At 37.4% G+C, this 25410-nt stretch overlaps 1 protein-coding gene across 21 annotated transcripts in view; it reads left to right on the top strand.

Moving 5' to 3' along the window:
- ROBO2 (roundabout guidance receptor 2) overlaps positions 1-25410 on the top strand; it is an 815523-nt gene that overhangs the window by 683642 nt on the left and 106471 nt on the right. For 14 of the 21 annotated variants that reach the window (XM_079974751.1, XM_079974744.1, XM_079974746.1 and 11 more), the window contains exons 7-9: positions 1690-1701; positions 9546-9670; positions 19749-19920. In XM_079974751.1, coding sequence (XP_079830877.1) covers positions 1690-1701; positions 9546-9670; positions 19749-19920 — 309 coding nt within the window. The remainder of the gene's footprint in view (positions 1-1689; positions 1702-9545; positions 9671-19748; positions 19921-25410) is intronic. The other 7 variants (XM_079974752.1, XM_079974745.1, XM_079974749.1 and 4 more) reach the window with 1 other exon arrangement.

Below are 25410 nucleotides of genomic sequence, written 5' to 3'. Positions count from 1 at the left end.
GGGGTGGTACACTCCGTCGTTGTCCCCATCATAACTCCCAAGATGACATTCTCTTTGGTGTTTCCCCCTTGGGTTGACCTGTCAATGGCACCCTGCTAGGCCCCATTAGTTCTGAATGTATGGCTCTAGGGACCAAGGAGTCCACAAATCAGCCCACAGTTCAGGCCAATTTGTCTCTACTATAACCTCATTCCCAAAGCTCTCCTGGTCTCTCCAGCAGCTGGTGGAAATACCTCTAAGCAGAGTCAACTCGTAAGTCTGCAGGGTGCAGGGAGTGGCAGATTACTCTAATTCCCCTCCGCCATCTCTCACAAGTAGCTGTAAATTTCTTCCTTGGGCATTTAGGGAAAAATATAGTGATAGTATAATGGGGAATGAGGGAAATAAAAGATATAAATATAACCAGTGCTTCCCCCCAAAAAAACCAGTTTAGGGGTACTCTTATTTTGACTCAAGAAAATCATCATTTTATAGTTCAAATCTGGAAAAATAAATACAGTAAATGGACAAAAATACAAAGATTCACAAAACGTTTAGGGGTATGTGTACCCCTGTGTCGTCGTCCCCGAAAAAAGCACAGAATATAACAATAAATAAAATTATTATATTCAAAAGATGTCACAACATATTAAGTTCCAAAAGTCCGACTTGGGCCTCTTACAGGCATATTCTATACATGTCTACTCAGTAGAAGGTACTTAAAGGTAAGCACTGACTATTGGATTGCTGCCTAAATCTAACAAAGTTAAATTGGGGGGGGGAGCAGTTAACAATATAACTTTACTAATTTGGTTAGTAACATTACGTCTGTTTCCTCTCTCCTATATTTAACCTACCAAAAATACCCAGTGTACCTCTGAACTCTTCCTTAAAATATATTGAGTAAAAGCAGGTGTGACAGATCCCACTCACCCCCAACAACTCTAATGTAATGACAGTATTCTGCTAGAATGAAATCATTTGTTGAAGCAACTACTTTCAATCTTAGTATCAGTCTGAAGCAGAAATAATTTGTCGATCATTCCCACATTTTTAAAAGAAACTAGAAATTATCTAAGCAGCAATTTGGGACATCTGAGTTGAAATTCCTATGGCCATTGGGAGTAATGTTATATTTTCATCAGGTCTGTCAACGATTGGAAAAGGGATGTAGTATGATCCTTTGTGTCTATTACTGAATGAGGAAAAATGGTGCCTTGGGCTTTTCTCCGGCCTGTACTGCAGACCTGATCAGCCATGCTTAAAACTCAATTGGTATTTAAATCATACAGTGATGCTTCTCTTTTATTGGATTGACATTTGCCAGTCTATGGTTTTCGATGATGTATTCATCAGGGTCTAAAAGTTTGGGCTAATGTAGAACTACTTTACTTCAATAAAGCATTAGCAATGGCATTTGATGATGGCATATGAACCTATCAAAAGTGTTGCTCATATGATTGATTCCAGACAGCTTGCTTTACTTTACTTTTAAAAAATCAAATTCTATGCAGGAACAAAAAGCTTCTGATAACTGCAACTTAAATAACAGCAAGAGGCATTTAACTATGGCTAATATATGATAATTTAGTGTTCAACTGAGTATCCACAGTTAAAGCATAACATTACATATCATGCATTCTGACAAACTTTCTTTATTTTTTCCTTTAATTTTGTTATATTATCACCACACCATTGTAATGTCTCCAGCTCGCCCTGTTGGTAAGTAATCATCATTCTATCCATTTTAGCATGGTTTCATACAGTTCTTCATCTTTCATTTTCTAACCATGTAGGACTATCTTCAGTAGTTATTAACTACTACATATCTAATAGGCAAAGCAATGTGTTAGAGAAAATGTTTTGAATCTGTTCTGGACCTTGATTATCCAGTTAGTCTTGACTGTCCTTGATTAATACCTAGACCTTAATCATCCAGTGTTCCTACTTACGCAAATCATTGTGTGTCCTCTGTTTGGTATACGGCTTTTGTGTAGTGAATTGTGATTCTTTTTAAATGAATCATTATCTATTGAAGTATTTCAATTGTTGTTTTGAAAAAAGAAGCTGCACTCTGTTTTGATGTCAGTAATTATATATGTTTTAAATTGTATCCTAATGGCCAAAGTCCAGATTATAATTTCAAGAGCCTGTCTAGCGCACTGAAAGCTATGAAATGGACAATCATAAGTGGGGTTTAGATAAATGCCTTCAATTTTGTATTTATTTTCCTTGCATAAAAAGGTCTGAAAGTTCTGCGTCTATGTTTTCCATATGATCTCTAAAATAAAATAATTTGTTACTACTGTTGGAAAAATATTTATACAGAATTGAATTAAGTACCATTAATATTACAGAATCACTGTCAATTTTGATTTTATTTTCTGATGGAGCACTAAATTTGTATCTGAAGTGCCTGGGTTACGCAAGTGTCCTACATCTGATGTTCAGTGGAAGCGTAACTTCTAGGTGAGCATACAGAATTTTCAGTCCTTTTTAATGAAACTTGATAACACTGTTTAAAATCATTATTAAAAATGAAAGATTATAAAGATTCTGAAATCTCTACTTTCATTTTACAGTATTTCAAGTGGAACGGAAATAAATATGTTACCGGTACTTTTAATGTGGCTTTTTCAAATGTAGAATTCCTGTGGTGATTGCAATGTTGTTGATGGTTTCAGATATTTAAGTTTTTATCTGTAGTGTCATATCCTTTTTTTGAACAGGCGTGAAAATTTAAGCTTGAATTATTTCTGTCTGCTCGGTCAAAGCAAGCCATTCCTAGCATATGGTACTGACTGTACATATGCAAAGTCAAGCATGGTTCTGCCTGAGGTAGATGGCAGCTGGTGAATATAACAGCTCTGTACCAGATTCCCATTAGCAAATCAAAACATTATGAGTAATAACTGTATTGCTCATCTCTGAAATAGCTGTTCTTTTTATTTTAAGCTTTTGAAAAGATTTCCTACAGGAGTTTACAGCAGATGGGTTCTGGAAGCAGGGTATTTATTCCTATTTAGACCATTTGCTTCTGTTATTCCACTCATCAGATGGGTTTTCCAGATGAACAAGTTAATATTTTCACACACACTTTTTTCCCTTCCTATTTCTCACTGATGCAGTGCAAAGAGTTTATTCCAAATACTGTGAGTGACAATTTAATGGGGAACATTAATTTCATCCATAGTTTTCCTATTTCATGAGAAAATTTAATTTGTTGGAAGTAAAATGCTCTAATCAAACATCCAATGGGGAGGATCCAAAAATATCAATGTCATTACTCTACAAGGTGAGGAAAATATGAGGGGGGGGGGAAATCAAAACAAATGTGATCAATTATAAAACTGACTTAACAGTGATCATCAAAAATAAACAGAAAAAGAAAAAGAAATTAAGCACTTTAATGCACTGGTTTGGACTTTGGCAGCCTCATGGCCCTTGGATATCATTTATGTGGCATGTCCTTTTTGACAGAAGTGATTTGAAGACGGTAAGAATTGTGAAAGAAAAAGATGCAAAATCTAAAAACCAAGATAAAAGGTAAAGGTACCCCTGCCCGTACGGGCCAGTCTTGACAGACTCTGGGGTTGTGCGCCCATCTCACTTAAGAGGCCAGGGGCCAGCGCTGTCCGGAGACACTTCCGGGTCACGTGGCCAGCGTGACATCGCTGCTCTGGCGAGCCAGAGCCGCACACGGAAACGCCGTTTACCTTCCCGCTGGTAAGCGGTCCCTATTTATCTACTTGTACCCGGAGGTGCTTTCGAACTGCTAGGTTGGCAGGCGCTGGGACCGAGCAGCGGGAGCGCACCCCGCCGCAGGGATTCGAACCGCCGACCTTTCGATCGGCAAGTCCTAGGCGCTGAGGCTTTAACCCACAGCGCCACCTGTGTCCCTAAATTAATACCTTTCATGATGTCTCAAAAACTACAGGAAACCAGTCTAGACCCTGGAGCATTTGTCTGAACTAATGCTAGCAAGTAGGGCACTCATGTAATTCCTAATGCGAACTGGTGCACTGATGTAATGTATTTCTTGCCTTCAGAAGGCAATTTATCACAAGTAATTATCAATAGCCAGGACTAGGATAGTAATATATACCACCTAAACTTAGATGCAACTTCTAGAAGCATAGAATTGTTGAGTTTGAAGTGACCATGAGGGTCATCTAGTCCAACCCCTAGCAATACAGGAATCTTTTTGCCCAACATGGGGCTTTAACCCATAACCCTGAGATTAAGGCTAGATGTAGACACATCAAAGAAGTGATTCAGTTTGTAAACTTCATACAGGGAAGCTCTGTTGGTGAAAAACGGGACTCCACAGCGCCATCTGGTGCCATAGTGTTATAACACATATAAAGTGCTTTATCTTTACAAATGTAGCTGAGTCCTAAGAGTGTTCTCAATTGAACTATCTGTGCATAGCAAGTTTTTTTTTCTAGGAAGTTGACATGTTATTGTTTGAAACTGAACAATTTTTAATCTGTCAAGCCAGATTTGGATTCCCAGCCATATATGGCAGCTTCCAGAGGCTAGTCAAGTTTCGTTTTTTGCTGGCTACCCTCATCAGAATTACTGTTAAGCATCTGATGAGCCAATATATATGGCTGATTAGCTAGGTGTTGTTTGTGGATCACAAGTTATTTAGACTTGGGGTATATAGGCTGCTGTAAAATATATTGATATTTTACATCCCCAAATCCTGTAATTCAGAGTTTTCCTAAATTTTCATGCTGGTGACATACTTTTAGACATTCATCATTTAGCATCACAGTAATTTGAAAGTCATTGGCTTGGTTTGCACATCATGTTAAACCATAGGTTGTGTTTAACTATGGTCTAATGTGAACGAGCCTCATGCTAGTGTACCATGCTCAAAAATCTCCACTTTGATTCTCTTCCACTCATAGCAAAAAACCACTAGTCTTGGTTTGACATGTCATCTGAGCCCAGGCTTGTTGCTTGTTCTTTGTGGTTTGGGTAAAACAAATCAGAAGCCCAGGTTCAGAAGACAAGACAAACCAAAACTAGTGATATGTTGTTTCCAGTGTGGCCAGGAACAGGGAGGAGTGAAACAGGGACTTTTGAGAAGTGTACAACAGCAGGATAGGTTGGTTCTGAAACATAGAAAAGCAAAATATTAGTCTTTGGGTACCACTTCCCCACCCCCCTTTTTGTTCTCTCTCTCTCTCTTTTTTTTTTTTACATATGAACTAACCAGGAAATTGAACTTCTGAAAACATGACTGAGACTGAGGTGTTATTTTTCTTTGATAATTAACAGCCTCTAAATTAAAGATATTTTGCTCCCTTTTGATGTAAACAAATCTTAAAATAGCATAAAAGTGTTTGAAGAACAGGTGTCATGGAGCCAGATTACTACACTTATATAATAGAAATATATTATATATTTCTTATATAATAGAAACTTCAACTTTTCCAGATTAATTTCTTTCATTAATATGCTACAATTTATATTGAGAAAGCCAGCTGAAATGCTGCTTCATCAGCCTAAGTAAACATTCTCTTTTGAGGCATGTTGGTGAAGTGAACATACCTTACCAACTATTACATTTCCATCAACACTGCCATCTTGCACAGTCTTGGGAGTACAATCCAAATAAAGAAAAATACTGTGAGAAAGCAGCAAAGTTAAATGAGAGAGATCAAACTAAAACGTAGAATGAGCATTGTACCATCCACGTAATGTATAGCAGAAATTTATTCCACTGCTTTAAAATCTGTGAATAATTAATAGATACACATGGCCACAATCCAGTAGAAATTTATTCCTAATAGACTTTAACTCCAAAACACAATTAATATCTTCTTCTTTATTTGTTGGCCACTCTGGGAACCTTATTTCAGTGGAGGAGCTAGGCTTTCAGTAAATAAGTAGTTAAGAGCAAATAGGTAGGTGCAAAGCCACTCATCTTAATAGACAGAAGATGAGATCTGTTAGACAACCAGAGTTGCTTTTTTGTAAAGTCTTTCCTGCTACTCTATCCTTACACATTTTACCAAAGCTCTAAAGATCCCTGATATATTTTAGACAATTAAGTTGAAGTCATAGCTCATCAAACTATAATTTTAGCACAGTTCTCCCTTAACAGTTGAGACCAGGTTTCATTTATCCATCTGCAAAAGGAAACTTCAGGTTCTTGAGAATTCTGTACTTGAATAACTCATGGAACTTTAAAGGAAACATTATTATTTTTCTCAGAGACTCACCTTTGAATATTCTGAAGTTTTTGCTTTTCTGTGAGATTATGTGGATGAAGACTGCAGACACAAAACAAGGAGGTTTTAGGAACAGGGTTCACAGGACTGTACATTGAGTAGCTCAGTTTCAGTTATAGAGAAAAAGTAGGTTACTAAGGTAATGAATCTCAAAGCCGAAAGATTTAAGCAATTAAACTTCCAGTCCTTGTGCAGACAATAAATTAACTACAGTTGGAAGAGGACTTTCAGAATGTATTTGTTTTAGATCTTGCAGCCTGAAGGCATGAGTTCCATCATGAATTAAAGATCTCATTTGATACACCATTTCCTTTGAGGTAAACATTGTGTTAATAAATCATGAAAGTCTCAAGTGAGCTCCCATTTTTGAACTGTAAGCTTTCCAAAAATAATTTTTAATTACATTTCAAAAAGGTCAGTTTTGGATTTAAATAAACCTTAATGTTGATGTTGTCGTTCTGGTTTCTTTATAAGTTACATTCCATTAAGTGCCTGAGATATAAGATTTTTATTTCTTTCTGAGTTCAGTTAGCAACCGATTAATCCCACTGTGACAAACCTGGTTAAACATTTCAAGGCGTGATAGTTAAATGTATATATATTGATGCTACAACCATGTAGAGCTCCCATTAAATTAATTGAGTTGTCTTCTCTATTCTAATGGATTTCGAGAAAATTAGGAGTCCTGCATTTGCTACTTCCTTTTGTTTTTCCAACCTAACAATGCAGTGGTTGCTGTGACACACTTTGCTCTACTAACTTGCAACCACCTGATTCATCTTCACATCTGTTTATGACTACAGTTGGGAATAACTGAAGTGGTGCAATGCAGCTTCTGCCTGGCTGATCCATTTTTACCCTTACGCCTGAGAATTTTATTAGTATTCAGTAACACCTTTGTTATGCTAGTGATTAGTATATAAGGACCAGTGCTGTTTTTCAAGAAAAACAGGGGCCAGATCTCACCATGAATGCCTCCCTTGTTCTCTTAGAATGGCAATGGCACCCACCTGAGAGGTGCTGGAATTCAGTTCTGGTGAGTTCCAGCTGCGAAAAACAGCCTGATAAGGACTGCAGAAAAAATCATTTTAAACACTTCTAACCATTTCTTGCAGGACTGCTTTTAAAGACTCAAGACCAAAGCTTGAGCTACAAAATAACTGTATCACTTTGTGTGACCTTTAAAAGCCATTCAGTCAGGCACAAAACGGCATTTCAGGGGTGGGAGGGGGAATGTTTTGCTGTTACTGTCTTGAGTAACATAAAAATGCATACAACTCCTGTCTTGTGCCTCACTTTTAATTCCTGCTGTAGAATACAATCTTCCTCTGTAAAAACAACTCTGAACATGATGTGATTAACCTTAGGGTCCCATCCGCTCATCTCAATACCCACCTCGTACTTGGCCTGTGCTTTCTATTCATGTTCAACCATCTCATTTCCATATCAGCCAACTTGCCCTCCCAAGCTGCTATTAGCATAACAGAGCTTTAGTGTGACATTGATTGAAGCCAGCGCTTGCTGAACATAGTATCAAAGCATAATTTGCCAGAAATCAAATCTAATTTACTGTGTACAGTATTTACATTGCTTCCAAACAGTGCTTCTAGGGGGAAAGTGTCTTAGGCCTCTAATCTTAATTGTTCTTGCTGGTTGTTGTTTTAATCTTGTCTAATTCTCTGAAAAGCATGAAATATATTTTCTTTTAGAGCCATTGCCTTTAACTTGGAAATGTCAAACATAAATGTTTCCTATGACCTGTTAATTTTGGACCAGAAGCAATGAATGTTAATTGCTTGATAGCAAAAAGCTTGGTTGTTACACAGGAAATATTTTTCTCAACAGGTATTGTAACATGATATATTATAGATTATTAGATATATGCAACCTAGGAGAAACAGCATTTCCAACAGCTGTTGCAGGTTCCAAAATCACATACTTCACCTGAGTGCCTTATAAGAGTGTATGCAATATACTGATTGATACATTTAGACTTCTACTTTTATTTGTTCTTTAAACTTTTTGATCTTGGGCTATTTTATGCCTAAAGTGTCCAATCCATAAAATCAAGTTCTGGAAAGGAGCTTACGATGTTTATTATCAACAAATTGATGTACCGGTATATATGCTTAATAATATAGCTGCAGTTACTGTAACAACAAAGGTGTCAAAAATCTATGTTTCAGAAGAAAGAGCAGTGCTGCCTCACGTAGTTTATACCTATGCCCATGTTTACACACACACACGCACACACCGTTTGGCAAATGTGCTTTCAGTCTATGTGTCTTCTACAGTTTTTTCACACTGTGGCTTTGCATTGTGATATACAGTATTCTGGAGATCAAATAATATTGTTTATGTCAAGTGATGAGTAATGCTGTAGCTTTCTCCTGCTTGGTCATCTGTGGGTTGTTGCTGTTTGTTAGGGACGCTTAGGAAATTAATTGAAATGAAAAGTGCCATAGAGGGTAAGTGGAAAGACATTTGAAAAGCAAGGATGAGATAATCTCCCCCATTCCATTTAATTATTATTCAGTAGATTGGCTCTGCCCTGTATTCCACTATACCCGCTTTTTACTTTAACTTGGAGAATTTCTAAAATCAGTCTCAGAACCGTATGCAGTTTTCAATTTGCTACTGTCTTTTTTTCCTTTACAGATTAAATGGCAGTGCACAGCACATATGCACATGATTAGAGCATCATGCAAAAAGATTCTCAATGAAACCATACATTTGCAGCAGGATTTCCTTTTGCACCATGATTTAAACAATGCAAATGTGTGCTAAATCATAGCACAAAAAAGACTATTAATATTTTTAAAAGATTGTATCTAGATCCCCATTTACAAGCTCTTTTAAACAATCTGTTCATGCATATTGGTAGCCTATAAGAATAAAAGACACAAATGGAAAACTGCAGCAAATCTTATGTATGTAAAATGTTACAAATTTACAAATTTACAAATGGTTAAATAAAAAATGGAAGGAATAGTGGAATATCAAGTAATTTATAAAATCCTAGTATGCATTTGGGTGGAAATTTGTCAGTACCTTTATCTAAACTGTATTTTGGCACAACTCTGAATCTTGTTTTCAAAAATACTATTCCTTTGGCTTTTACAAATACTATTCCTTTGGCTTTTACACAACTTGTGGCTACTTTTCCTATCTTTAGATAATGTGTCCTTTTTTTAATAGGTCAGAGATGATATTCTCTGGAACAAATAATAATAATTGCAGCCATTTCCCGTTTTATATATTACATATAGCTGCAAAGAATGTTTCTTTCTTAACAACATATTTTCACCTCTCACATCATAGCACCTCCACAGTTTGTGGTAAGGCCACGCGATCAGATTGTTGCTCAGGGCCGAACAGTGACCTTTCCATGTGAAACGAAGGGAAATCCCCAGCCAGCTGTGTTTTGGCAAAAAGATGGCAGCCAGGTGAGTCCTCTAATGTTAATTTTATTCTTTCCCTTCTCTTTATATCATTATAGCATATACAAATGTGCCTGTGCTAAAAATGTTGTTTTAAAAAGCTGAAATATTAACATTTCTTCTTTCAAATATGATGGCTGCCGCTCTGTACTGGCCTTACCATTTCCACCATTACCATGTTTCATAGAATTATAAAGTTGGAAGGGATCCCAAGGATAATCTAGTCCAGGGGTCAGCAAACTTTTTCAGCAAGGGGCCGGTCCACTGTCCGTCAGACCTTGTGGGGGCCGGAGTATATTTTCTGGGGGGAAATGAACGAATTCCTATGCCCCACAAATAACCCAGAGATGCATTTTAAATAAAAGGATACATTCTACTCATGTAAAAACACACTGATTCCCAGACCATCCACAGGCCAGATTTAGAAGGTGATTGGGCCAGATACACACACACACACACACACACACACACACAGGCCTTTGTTTGCCTACCCATGATCTAGTCCAACTCCCTGTGATGCAGTAATTATCATCTACATAAACTCTTACGGAGTCTGGACTGTGGTGAATAATTGGAAAGAAATATTGAGGTGTATTCAATATTGAAATATTGAATACAGACTATAAAATCTATGCTGGGGTTATGGCTAATAGATTAAAAAAGACTCTAAACAAAATAATCAGCAGAGACCAGGTGGGCTTCTTACCGGATAGACATATAAAAGACAATACAAGAATAATAATTGACCTGTTGGAATATGTGGAAATGAAACCAAGTAAAAAGATGGCCATGTTATTGGTTGATGCAGAAAAAGCTTTTGGTAGAGTATCCTGGAATTTCCTATTGGAAACTTTCAAAGGTCTGGACATAGGGGAGAAAATAATTAATGGAATTAGGGCGATATATGATAACCAAAAAGCAAAATTGCTAATAAATAACGAGATCACCGAAGAGTTCAGCATCGAAAGGGGGACAAGACAGGGGTGCCCTCTCTCCCCACTTCTTTTTATTGCCACCTTGGAACCACTTTTAATAGCAATAAGAAAGGATAAAAATATAAGAGGAATTAACCTAGGAACTCAATACTACAAAATTAAAGCCTTTGCCGATGATGTAATTGTAACCACTGAAAACCCAGTGGAAAGTATCCAAAAAAACGCTTGCACAACTGGAAGAATTTGGGAAGTTCTCTGGGTTCAAACTGAATAAAGGAAAATCCAAATTATTAACGAAAAATTTGTGTAAGTTGGAACAAGAGGAATTGGAAAATACAACAGGTTTAAAGGTAGACAATAAGGTAAATTATTTGGGGGTTTGGATCACCAGTAAGAATATAAACTTATATAAGGACAATTATGAGAAGAAGTGGAAGGGGGGAAAAAAGAATTAGAGACTTGGGGAAAATTGAATTTGTCCCTGTGGGGGAGAATATCCGCAGTTAAAATGATGGTGCTGCCAAAGATGATTTTTATGTTCCAAACAATACCTATAATTAGAGGCGTAAAGTGTTTTAAGGAATGGCAGAAAGACCTTGCCAAGTTTATTTGGCAAGGGAAAAAACCACACATAAAATTTAAGCTACTAAGTTGAAGGAAAAAGGACGCTTTGCGGTCCCTCACCTTAAACTGTACTTTGAGGCAGCATGCTGGACATGGATTAAGGACTGGATATTAATTAAAAACACGGAAGTCCTAGATCTGGAGGGATGGGATATTGTGTATGGGTGGCATGGCTACATAGGCTATGACAAGTGTCAGGGAACTGCCATCGGAGCCTGGGGTGGTGGCAAGGCTCCCAGACGCTGGAGAGGGAACCAGCAGGGAGAGAGGGAGATTTTCCGCTGAGGAAGGAGCGGAGGAGGGGGCGTCGGAGGGAAGGCTCAGGGACGCTTCCAGCGAGACCAGTGGAGAGAGCTCAGGATCTCCCCTTGGGACGCCCACCCTGCGCAGAAAGCTTTCGCACAGGGAATCTAGGCGGAGACTCGCTGTCAAGGAGCTTTTATGTTGGAAGAAATTCAGGAAACGCCCACTGACGGATTCTGCCAGTGATTAAGACAGCCACGAAGTAAGGGCTGTCCGGCTAGGGAAAGTTTTTAGCCAACTACTCAGCTTGGAGCGGTTCTGCACTTACGCACAAGCAACCCCTTATCCCATTACAACAAGATTAAATCCCACAAAGGATTTTTAAATCATATTGTGAGAAGAGCATTATATGAAGTATGGGAGAGGAGTAAAAAATCAGTAGCAACCAAAACACCATGGTGGCTGTCACCAATGGAATCAATGTCGGTTCACAGGATAAATATGAACAGCGATTGGCTAACATATAAGGATTTAGTAGAGGAAACAAGTAGTGATCCGATAATAAAGGGCCTAAGCGAATTGAAACAGAAGGGAATAACCTGGCTGCAGTACTATCAATTAAAAGCCGCCCTTGAAAAGGATAAAAGAACCAAAGGATTTGACAAAAAAAATCCTATCTGGAGAAGGATATTTTATATAATAATCAAAAGATACTTTCTAAAATGTACAAACTACTTTTGAATTGGCAAAGAAAGGAGGAAGATATCAAAGAAATTACAGTAAAATGGGCGAGGGACCTGGGACATACGATCAAACCCAATATTCGGAATGAATTATGGACTAAAAATATAAAATTCACGGCTTGTTTCCTTATAAGGGAAAATCTTATGAAAATGTACTATAGGTGGTACCCGACCCCTGTAAAACTTGCAAAAATAAATAAATCAAACAATAACGAGTGCTGGCGATGTAAGGAACAGATAGGAACATACTACCATATGTGGTGGTCCTGTCTAGAGATACAAAGATTTTGGAGCATGATTTATGAAGAGATAAAGAGATTGATAAAAACTACATTTAGCAAGAAACCGGAAGAATTTTTACTAGGAATGGTTTCAGATAATATTCCCAAAAAACAAAACTAGGCTACTTATGTATGCAACATCAGCAGCAAGGGTTATAGTGGCAAAACACTGGAAAGATAAAAATACACCCACTAAAGAGGAATGGGTAGTCAAATTGTGCGAGTACTTGGAGCTCGCAAAGCTGACAGATGCAATAAGAGATAAAGCTTAAAAATTGGTGAAAGAAGGATGGGAATGTTTAAATAATTATTTAGGGGACAAGGGCTCAGCAAGAAAGTTCTGGCTATGTTTAGAATGATGCCGCATAGAGAAATGTTCCCTGATACCAAGATGAGGGATTCCTTTGGAATGCAGATAGAGATGATTGATAAGAATAATGATCTGTTGTGAGCTTGACAGAAGTGTGCAATAGATGAGCCTTCCTGCTTTGGCTCATCTTCCTTTTTTTCTTTTTCTTCTATTTTTCTATTTTATTTTCTTTTATCTTTTCCATAGTTGCTTATGTTCTGTGTCATGTACTTTGATATTTTTGTAGTTTTTCATTACTATTAAGGAATTTTCCTTTGTAATTTTGGTTGTCTATATTTATATGTACCTGTTTAAAACAAAATAAAAGTTTAAAAAAAATTAAAAAAAGAAATATTGAGGTGCTTAAGCTCAATGAAAAGAGTGTCCCAATCTACAGCTGATTTGAAAAAGATGAATTCCATGCTAGGAAAGGACTGAGCATGTAACTTTGCTAGAAATGTGGGAGACAGGGGGCAATTAAAATTACCAGCAAATTGGGGAATCTTCCCTATAAGGAAAAGAGCTTTTTACTTTGGAAAAGGGTGGCTAACAAGGAGCATAATAGTGTTTTATAAAATCATGCATAATACTAAAACTTATGGTCATCTAATGAAATGGACAGAATTTTAATAAAATGAAATATTTTCACCAACACACACATACTTTGATCTTGTGTATAACCAAGACCTGGGCGCCACTATATTAACTAAACTAAATGGTGCAACACCATTCCTTGTCAGTGGGGTGGGAAATGGGGCTCATGAAACCAGTAAAAATTCAGTCTTCTTTTTAGTAAGATTGTATATGGGTCTGAGGGATTAGTTGTGGTGTTAGGTCAAAGAGACAGAGCAGGGATGTTGCTAGTATACTGTCTACTCTGTTTTATTCCAACCTCCTTTCCCGAACTGATGGAAATATTTTCAGATGTGGTGTCGGAGAACCCCTTCACAGCTGGGGGCAAGGAGAGAGAGACACTTCTAACATCCACACCATGTCTACCTCAAATGGGCCAGCTCAAGACTTCATGATTTCTATGGTTTCCATGGCAACCATGATGTCTCAATACATCATTGTCCTGACATATGTGGCTGGACATAATTTCAACTTGGTCTTTGCCGATCAAAATTCTGTTGATTGGGGGACTTATGAGCCCATTTTCATGGATAGTTCACTCATTGGTGAGTTTGGGGTAGAATGCAGCTGCCCACTATGCAAGGGTGGGAACATAAACACTTATTGAATCTAGTGGGTTCCTAAATACTCAAGGATATTTTCCAGCTGCTGTCCAGGGTCCTGTCACACTAGGAAATGATGAGATGCTTAGAGCCAATTGCTTCTGGGTGGCACTGCAGTGGAGCACACAGTTCGACTTGATGCTCTAGTGAACCGCATGTGACGATATAGGAGGATGGCATAAATTTCAGTTGGAACCTGAACTGAACTGACAGGGGTGAGAGTCCATAATCATGGCTATGTGATGGTGGTGGCAGTGAAGAAACCCTACTTCACCACCACTATTGCATCTGCAATCATTTTTCCAAGTGGTGAATAGGCTCCCCCCCCCACCTGCTCTGATCCCCTTGGTAGCCTGTTGTTACAATTTTGCAACACACTTTAGGGAGAAAATTGCTCAGTTTAGAACAGCATTGGACACCACAGTTAGAGCAAGTTAACATGAGTTCCACTGCTGAAAGAAAAGCCATGGTTAGGGGATATACCCTTTGAAACCATGACTACAATCATAAACTCTACTGAAGTCAATAGAAGTAAAACATCATAATTGTAAGGATCACAGCCAATGTCACGCAGCCAATGTAACTAAAATATATCCAGAGACACATTAAGATCAAACATTTGTGCTGAGCATTTTTATGCAAAAAGCAGTTAAATCACAGTATGCTAGAAGTCAGTCTTTCAGCTTTTTTGAGGCATGCAGAAAACAATATCTCCACTTAGAGTAGGTTATCTGTTCTCTTGGTGGTTCTGATCTGAAACAGTTATATAGGCTCTGAGGTTGAAATGTTCATGGTATGCATGCACAGTTTTTCTGCATGCGCATTTACTTCCGTATTAGGCTTTTATGAGAAAGGAAATGTGTAGATCCAAAGAATAGGAAGCCCATGTGAGACTGTGGAAAGGTCCTAGAACAGATAATCAAACAATTAGTTCATGAGCACTGAGAAAAGGATTGGTTTCTCAAAAACAAGACGTGCCCGATGAATCTGTCTCTTTTTGGGGATAGTGTTACTGGCTTGGTTACTGGCTGTAGATGTAGCGTACCTTGATTTTAATGCAGCATTTGACAAAGCTCCCAGGATATTCTTGTAGATAAGTTGGTAAAATGTGGGCTAGATTGATTGACAAACCCCAAAGAGTGCTCACAAATTGTTCCTCATTAAGCTGGCAAAAGGAGACAAATGGAATGCCGCAGTGTTCTGTCCTAGGCCCTTTGTTGTTTGATGTCTTTATAGATGTCTTTGATGAAGGAATTGAGGAAAAGCTCATCAAATTTGCAGATGAATCCAAACTTGGAGGGGTAGCTAATGTTGGAGAAGACAGAATAGGGATTCAAGATAACCAGAACTGATTGGGGAACTGGGCCAAAACTAACAAAATGATTTTCAATAGGAATAGGCAGGAATAATCAGCTGTACATATATAAAAAGGGAGATACCTAGCTTGCCAGTAGTGCATGTGAAAAGGATCAAGGGGTCTTAGTGGACCACAAGCTTAATATGAGTCAACAGTGTAATGCAGCAACAAAACAAACAAACCAGCAAGCAATGTTAATGCTATTATAGGCTGCATCGACAAAAGTAAAGTATTCCAATCAAGGGAAGTAATAGTCCTTCTCTATTCTGCCTTTGTCAGAACACACTTGGAGTACCACCTCCAGTTCTGGGTGCCACAATTTAAGAAGGATGTTGATAAGCTGGAACGTGTGCAGACGTGGCAAACCAAAATGATCATGGGTCTGGAAACCAGTCCTTTCAAGGAACACTCAAAGGAGCTTTAGAGGAGATATTATATCCATCTTCTAATATCTTAAGGGCTGAAACATGGAAGATGGAGCAACCTTTTTTCTCCTGCTCCGAAGGCTAGGACACAAACCAATGGCTTAAAGTTACAAAAAAGGAGATTATTACTAAACATCAGGAAAAACTTTCTGACAGTAAGAGCTGTTCAGCAGTGAAATGGGCTTCCTCAGAAAGTGGTGGACTCTCAGAGTTTGGATATCCATCTATCACAAATGCTATACAGTGGTAACTCGGGTTACATATGCTTCAGATTACATACGCTTCAGGTTACAGACTCCGCTAACCCAGAAATAGTACCTCGGGTTAAGAACTTTGCTTCAGGATGAGAACAGAAATCGTTCTCCAGCGGAGGCGCAGCAGCAGCAGCAGGAAGCCCCATCAGCTTCAGTGTTGCTTCAGGTTAAGAACAGTTTCAGTTTAAGAACGGGCCTCCAGAATGAATTAAGTTCTTAACCCGAGGTACCACTGTAGTTGATATTCCTGCCTTGCAGGGGGTTGGACTAGATGATCCTCAGGGGCCCTTTCAACACTACAGTTCTATGATTCTTTGAAACAGCTACAATACAAATCCACAATTACTAACATACATTAGTACTTATTTCCATTTTCTCTATCATCTCTACAGTCTAAAATATTTATAAATATAATTTCAATTGTAAGAGATTGCCTGTCAGTATTAGACACTAAATGTTGCAAGGACTTAAACTGCTTGTAATGCTTATAAGGCCCCTTTTAATCCTGTATCAGGTTTTAGCTGATTTAGGCAAATTTAAATCGAGAAAATCATACATAACGTATTCAACATAGGTGCCACTTACATCCTCGATGGTATAAATGCAAATAGTTGTTTCCTATTTTAAAAGAAAATACTTTGTTAATGAATTTAAACCTATACAGAATGTTAATTTTTAACTCTCCATCAATAGAAAATCATCTGTATGAGTCTGGTATTGAACTCAAATGTATCTCCCAAGATATCTATACAAATAGCTTTCGGAAGTTATTAAGTATGACGCCTTTTGCAAGTTAAATAGCCCCATAGATTAATACTTTTCCAGTAAAACAGTGTAGTTTCACACAAATCACTGGGGTCAACAATACCCCATCATGCAAAGTAAAAAAAACCAAAAGGTTAATAAACAGTATGTAAATTCAGCTTGGTCCCACAGTTTTGAAAACATTGTGCAATTACTTTTACATATAATAGTTGTAGACTTAAAGCAGTGCAGTAACAATGAAACCCCACAGGCCTTGCAATCGTAGCACACACTAACTGAGCAGCCTGTGCACAGTCAACACATTTCATATCTCTCTAAGTATGACACACAAAATGGTTACATGAAGCAAATTGTAGCTGCATTTTTTGTCATTGCATTTCCACAGAAATGACACTTTCTTGGTATTTGTTTTTTGTTTTTGGCGTCATAAGTAGCAGGCTGTACCAGTTCCAAGGCATCTTGGCCATGTCTCTAGATTCAACTCAGGGTTTGATCAGTTCTAGATCTAGCTACTAGGTAGAGATGCAGTCTGTAATTTTCACAACATCAAAAGTTATTTAACTTCCAAACAATATATGGATTTAAGCTGGAGCACAGTTTTTTATTCAACCATTTAATACATTTTTAAAATAAAGATAAATAATGCTCGCTACTGTGGACAGGGAAACTACCTATTGATCATTCAGTGTTTGTGCCATGTTCCTTTTCATTATAATAAAAAGCTGATCTGAGATTACTGCATTATTCACTGAAAAAAGGAGAATCACTGCCCTTCTCTTCGTTGGCAAATAACTTACTAGCACCTAATTTTCTTCCAAACCAAAAATGTTACTGTTATCAATTTTGGATTTGTAAGCACAAAACTGGCAGGGACTGGGTGTTATGGTTTTTCAGTGTACCAAGCTGAATCAGGTTTTACTGTGCTTATTTCCTTACCAGTGACACACTGGTAAAAAAACCCACTAGGATGCCAGTTTTTGGTTCATGACCACCACTCTACGCCATATTGCTGGGTCATGGAAACATTATCTAAACTGTGTCAGTGGATTGGCCACATTCCAGGATCCAAAGTTCAATTTCAGTGAACCCAAGGACTATGACATGCACAATGGAATTGTTCTCTGCAAGCTCAAATTGGAGACTGCATTTCCTTTGTTGCCATTATTTGATCTTTTAGGAATTTGGGGATATATAGGTATCCCAGCACAGGGCCAAGTCGAGTTGTCACCTTTTTCACAGATCGTTTGACTTCCAGAGGAATACTGACTAGGTTGGGCAAACTCCTTCGTTTTAAATATGTATACGCTTGCTAGTTATTCTTGTTTTGCTTCGTTATGCAAAACTTAGGTACGGTCAGGTTACTGGTCAAAGCAATTTGTTTATATATATTTTAAGTGCAGTGCCATTAGCTTCACTATGGAGAAAATTGCTTTGAGGGTGAAATGTAACCCCATTTTTGAAATTAAACCAAGAACTGTTAGCAAACATTTTTAAAACCTTCTTGTAAAAGGAGCTTAATAACATGGTAATGTTTATGTAAAGTGGGCTTATAGTGTCACACTTGAATCTAATAAAGTGGACATCCATCATGTTGTAATAAAGAGAAGAGCTTCTAATTAAAGTAGGACATCATTTGCAGGATTAAAGTCATTTAGCGTAATTGAAAAGTGTTAATACCCTATTTTATCCTCTTCCATTGGTATTACTTCAAGGGTAAAACATTTTAAGGTGAAAATGTGTCTTGTGTCTTTAATTGAATGTTATTACCTACTGATTGTAACATGTTGAAGCTGTTTAATTACAAACCTGCAGAATTAATTACAATATTGAGACCCAGATCCCAGAGGGTAGAGTGTTCTCTATTTTTTGGCAAATAAATGTAACATAAAAATTGATACCTCAGTTGTTTATAATCAAACCTTGAAACATAGCTCAATGTGATTCATTATGCCCACATGTTTTTTTCTTAATTGAGCTGCAATGAAGCAACAGAGGTTAACCAGGTTAATGTTTCCATCCTAATATGAAATTTTCCAGGCTTTGTAGTGAGACAGCACCCTATTTAATCTTTTTAAAAGTCCAGTCACTGTATTTCATCATCAAAATCAAGAGCATTGATACTTTAGCCTTGCTTAAATTTGTATGTAACAAATAATCTGAATTTCTAGTTGTCACTTGAATTTGCCAAGGTGTCTCTCCTTCCTCATCAAGAAAACCCCTTCTCTTTTATCATGCTTCTATGGTAGTGTTGCATTCAGCTACTTACGCAAACATACTGCTATAAATTAGAAGGCATCCTTCACTTTGGACCTGTTTCTCCTTCCTCTCCTACTAAGCACAGCCAGCTGGAAGGGAGGAGAACAGTTCCCCCTGGATTTAGCCTAGTGCCAGTTTATGCATCAGCAGCTGGTCCTTTGTATTTAGTAGCCGTTTCCCCAAAGCTTGTAGCTGAGACTTCACAGAAATGTGCCAACCTGATGCCAGGGAATGTGTGCACACTTCCTTGAGCCCATTCTTTTGTAAGCAACATTTAGGCATAGTTTAACTGTACTGAAGTAGATAGATCTGAACCAAGGATAAAGATGATAATCTGCCTTGCTGTCACTTGGTATCTTTTATTTAAACAATATACTCTACTGGTAATGTGTTTTAAATTCAGCCTTTGGACTACATACAGCATCTCGACATCCTCCCCTTAAACAGCTCACCAGCCACTTTTCTTAGCAACTCATATTGCACCCATGTCAATGAAAATAACTTTATTATTTGTGTCTATTTCTTTTTATGTGTATTGCTGTGCTCTTGGCTTACACTGCAGCATCATTGGTGTTTAAATAACTTTTGCACTGAAATGGCCTGCATTGTCTTTGCAGAATCTTCTTTTTCCAAACCAGCCTCTCCAGCCCAACACCAGATATTCTGTGTCACCAACAGGGGATCTCACTATTACAAATATTCAGCGGTCTGATGCAGGCTACTACATCTGCCAAGCACTTACCGTTGCTGGAAGCATTTTAGCGAAGGCTCAGTTGGAAGTTACAGATGGTAAGAAATTAAGATTTGTGTTATTTTCTATCTACAGCACAAAATAATTTAAAGGCTCTTAGGTAACTGATAAAGAAATCACTTTTTGGAATATATTTTGATACCCAAGCTAACTATAAATTAAACTGCCTTAACATTACATTAGACCTGCAGAAACTCTCATACCTCATTAATAGAGGCTTTTGTTACCTTTGATTTTTTAAGAAACCAACCAACCAACCAAACCTTGAATCTTCTTTGTCACATAAGCACCTTTCTTGCAAAACTTCTAGTGACTTATTTCATTCAAGTATTCATCAATGCATTCCATCATAGAAGGTTTCCATGGCCTCACAAAATCCATATTGGTTAATTTTTTTAAGAGGGGGGGGAAAACTCATGGAAAAAATTCCATATAAAGTATTTGAGCTGATTTAGCAATGGCATTACACTTGATCTTAGCCAAAAGGTTGAGAAGACATCAAGCAACAAAGGGCCTAGGCCAGAACCCTGTGGCATTCCACTTCTCCCCTTTTGCCAGGATAATGAGAAACAATTTGTGAGCACTCTTTGGGCTTGGTCAGTCAATCTCGTCCACATTTTACCAGCTTCTCTGCAAAAAATATCTTGGCTGGCTTTTTTCATTCTTATGCTGCTCCTAGTGCTATCACTTTTTAAAAATATTTTTGTATATTTTAATTTGTATGTCTTAAATTTATTATTGTGTTTTAAATTTTGTAAGCCACCATGAAAGTATTATTGAAGTGTGGAATATAACTCCCTCAAACAAATGTACAAATAGGACATTTATGGTAGTTGAAGAGACAATGGGTGAGACACAAGCCAATGCCATTTTCATATATGAGAATGCATTCAGTAAAAATTCATAAAATATTAATTGGTAATAATTTCACAAGATTTATACTATGTATCAGAAGAAGCTATTAATTTTACTATAAATGTTCTATGTTATTGTTATTTTTTAAAAAAAATTAAAAGTTTTATGGAGAGGACCCTAAGTTAGTCATTCATACTCTTTCAATTTTCTTACCTGAATATTGTTACCGTTATTGTAAGGATCATCTTTGTGGAGTTTGAACTTTTAATACTACTAAACATAACGAAACCAAAATTCCTATTTGATTAGTATTTCTTTGTATTGTAAGGCTGTAGCACTCTCTTTCTTAACTGACTCATTAACTATTTCCTGACAGACTTTGATGAATTTTCACCATTAAAAATTGTGTGTTACAAACAGACCTGCTTTTACATGCCCCTTGGAGACCTGAATGCTCCATGAAAATTTGAAAAAAACGGCTAATTCTGAATAAATAATCTAGCTTTTCACAGTGCATATTCATCATGAATGACAGGTAGAGAGGTTCAGCAGCATGTTATGGTGGACTGAACATGGGTTTGATTCCTTTTCTTTGTTTTTTCAAAAGATTATAGTATTTTTATGACAAGAAAATATATTTTCTTCCTTATCCTTCTATCTTTACAAGTGTGCTACTAGTTTCTTGAGATCAAAGCCTAACCTTCACTCTGTGACCTCTTTAAGTCTCCCATTTCTTTCACTCCTGATGACAAAATGATGCATTTTCATACAATTCAAATTTACATGTAGATTAAAAGGACATTTAAAATTAATGGAAGAGCAGTATTTTCTTAAAATCTATCTGTGGTGCTGTCTGATTCAGTGCCATGGCTGTGATTGGAATAAATAGAGCACACAAATATTGGCCAAGAGGACATTGAGCTGTTAATGTTTGCACCTGCTGGTGCTGAAAAGATTTACTGCAACAGGAGCAGAAAGGAGCAAGTCAGGTTCAAGGATATCTATGATGAGAAATTCTTCCTTTCTTGAGACAGTCAAGGCTTCTGGCCTTTGTTATTCTTTAGTATTTCTCTGTAAATAAAAGAAATAACAACGTCCTTAATTTCCTTCTCTTGAAGCAGTCATTAATAACAGTGCAATCTAATGCTTACTCAGAAGTAAATCTTACCCTATTCAATAAGACTGTTATGTTGCCATGCATAGGACTGTAGGCTAAGTGATGTATCTGCAGCTTAAATACACTCATATCCCATTACTATTTATTATGCATTTAATTATTTTCCATATATATATTCTTTTATTTCTTCAAGGAATTCAGAACAGCATACATGAGACTGCCTACATTTTATTCTATTTTAATGTCTTTCTTTTTTTAAAATTGGCATTATTTTTGCTGACATGAATAAAAGAGGCTACTTTCCAGAAATGGGATATCTAGAGTCTTACTTCAGATAAAATATTGTCACACAAACATTGGTAATATTCGCCATATTTTGCTTTATTAGTTTTATGGTGTTTGGCTGCTGATTTTTAGCTTTTCTTCTTAGCCCAGATTTTTTTGTGTTTGGTGGTTGATGTAATACTAGAAGCAACTTATCATTTTTGTTTTGAACAGAGTTTTATTTGCTTGTGAGCAATTTAAGTCCAATTGAAATGGCAGTGCAGAATGAAAACATACAATACTAGCAAGAAAACCCCCCACAAATGTTTAATTATATCATATATAGCTGTGTTTCAGTTGTTACATTTTGTAGCCCTTGTTGGAAATACTTTTAACTCAAGTGTTCATAGTGTTCATATGAGAAGAGATTAGTAGCTGTAATAAAATGTCCCAAGCTGAATGATAATTTTGCTGGTTATGGCTTGTGGCAGCAGTCTTATATATTTGAAATTCAGATATGCTTTCTTGAAATACCTCCATATAAATACATTCACTCATGGAAAAATGAAATCATTTTTTTAAAAATTAAGACAGTCTGAATAATTTTCTTTAAAGGAAAACTAGGTAAGCACCTCAGTCTTATAATGGCACATTATGCAAATATACTAAAAGCCTCAATATACCTGTCAGCATGAGTGTAATATAGAAAATTCAATTATTAACTCTATACAGTTAAGCTTTTTCAGTGCACTTGAATATTAAAAGCCAATCTCAATTTTCTATAATTTATTCATTATTCACTGTTGTTGGCTGAATTTATTGTTGTTTTGTACCTTTTGCTCTGTAGACTTATCACTAATTGCTTGATATATAGGTAATACTTGCTTAAATATAGAGTTTTTTAAAAAGCCAACAATTTTTCCAGTATAACCATTTGAATTATTTTTCCCCTGAATGATTTGTGTACTGCTAATTTAAATTTTAATGTACACCTTTATATTCTGCAATCTTTTTCTTCAGTCCTTCTATACTAGAATCCGTAGTGGAATATTTGGATACTAATGTAATTGAACACAAGTTTGTACACATATGACTCTGAAATTCAAGTGGCAGAAGTGGTGGAATATGCTTTAAGAACTTTAAAAGCTAGGAGTGTGAACACAGACAAAGATATGAAGCAAATATTAATTGGCTTATTTAGCTTCTTAAACATAAGCAGCTATTTTCAGAATGTCTCCAAATGCTGACAACTGCTGTGTTGAGGAAGTCCACATGTTGAATTTCTTTGGTATATATTTTAAACGTTCTGACCAAAGCTCTGGAAATTTAAAGACATTGCACAGAGGATTTACAAATTATAGTTATGAAGCCAATATAGTTGTTCACAGATCACTGGAAACCCTAAGTGTTCATTTAACCTTTAGCCTTAGTGTCATGGAAACCTGTAGTAGTCTTTCACCCATAATACCCTTGAAAATGAAGATTCCTTCTGGCCAGGAGACTTTCAATTACTTTATTGATCAGTTGCATTTAAAGGATTATAATCTACTTATTTAGACAGTAAAAACTAATTAGATGTCAAAGACACTGTCTTAAAAAATAGGATTTTAAAACACTAGCAGTGTAACCTGTCTCAAAACCAATTTCTTTACAAATAACTAGAAATAAGTAGTTATCCTTATAAATCTAACTTAGTCTCTCTCTCAAAAAAAAAAACCTGTAGCTGTTGCTCACCTACATAACTCATGATGGTGTAGGCTTTTTTCATATTCCCTGTAATAGATTTGATGCAAGTATCCTAATGTGGGACAATGTATGCCAGGATTAGAACATCTTTCCTAAAATGACTGTAATGGAGTTGCTCTAGTACAGGGATGTCCAACAGGTCGATCATGATCTACTGGTAGATCCCCATGAGATTTTGGTAGATCTTGGTCAATCTCTGGCTCCCTTTCTTTAGTGTTGCTAAAACTGACTCCAGCCAAGCCCCCTCAGCCCACCCTCCATTGTTGTGCTGCTGTTTTGATCCATAGTGATCTTTTTGTGAGTGACTTTACCCCTTTGTCCCTTGCCTTTAACCCCCCCAAAAGGAACACTCCCCCCAAAGCTTTTTAACCCCTTAAAAATGGGGCTTTACTTCTCCCTAAAAATGGGGGTAGATAACTGCCAGTTTTTAATTCTGAAAGGTAGATTACAATCTCTTGAGAGTTGGTCACCCCTGCTCTAGTAAAAAAGGGAAGTGTTTTATCCAACTGTGCTCTTCTGATTAAAGAAATCACTTTTGATTCCTCAGAGTCTTCTGTTAGTAGAAAGGGGTGTCATTCCCCTTCCATCCCCCTGGACCCCTCCCCTCCAAAATCTGCTCAAGAAGCTAGGGGAAGTGTGACACAAGAGACTACAGCAGAAAGGGGGAGTTTGCAAAAACTGCCCCCCACCTTTTGGCTTACAGAAGACTCTACCAGATCAAAAAGCCTTCCTTCAGCAGATGAACACATTTGGATACAACCCAAAATACAGTCGTACCTTGGTTTTCAAACAGCTTAGTTCTCGAACGTTTTGTCTCCCAAACGCCACAAACCCAGAAGTGACTGTTCTGGCTTGCAAACTATTTTTGGAAGCCAAACGTCCAATGGGGCTTCTGCACTTTAGTTTCCAAACGTTTTGGAAGTCAGACGGACTTCCAGAACAGATTCCGTTCAACTTCCAAGTACAGTGGTGCCTCGCAAGACAAAATTAATTCGTTCCGCAAGTCTCTTCACCTTGCGGATTTTTCGTCTTGCGAAGCACGGCTATTAGCGGATTAGCGCTATTAGCGGCTTAGCGGCTTAGAAAAAGGGGGGGAGGGGAAAAACTCGCAAGAACTCTCCCGACGTTTCGTCTTGCGAAGCAAGCCCATAGGGAAATTCGTCTTGCGAAGCACCTCAAAAGACGGAAAACTCTTTCGTCTAGCGAGTTTTTTGTCTTGCGAGGCATTCGTCTTGCGGGGCACCACTGTATGTCTGTAAATATTTATATTAAAATGTTTGATTTAAACAAAGCAGAGTAGCCTAATACTGTGTGTTGTGAATGAATGGATAGGTCAGGATAGCAGACAACAGCTGTTTGCTAACACATGTAGCATTGATGAAGTAGAGAGAGATGGATTGGCCTAAGCCATTTTGCTGCACAAGATTACACCCTCCCCCCCTCACCATTCCCCTGCATAGAAACTCACTGGACTGGCAGGCAGTTTCAATAGTGGCAACAGTGTGGCATCTTCCACTGTACCTAGAGGTTCTAGAGGTTCCATAGC

This window comes from Podarcis cretensis (genome assembly GCF_951804945.1).
Source record: "Podarcis cretensis genome assembly, chromosome: 4".
In the NCBI taxonomy this organism is placed as follows: Eukaryota; Metazoa; Chordata; class Lepidosauria; order Squamata; family Lacertidae; genus Podarcis; species Podarcis cretensis.
The sequence above is the reverse complement of the archived record's forward strand: the minus strand, read 5'-3'. Positions and strand labels throughout refer to the sequence as shown.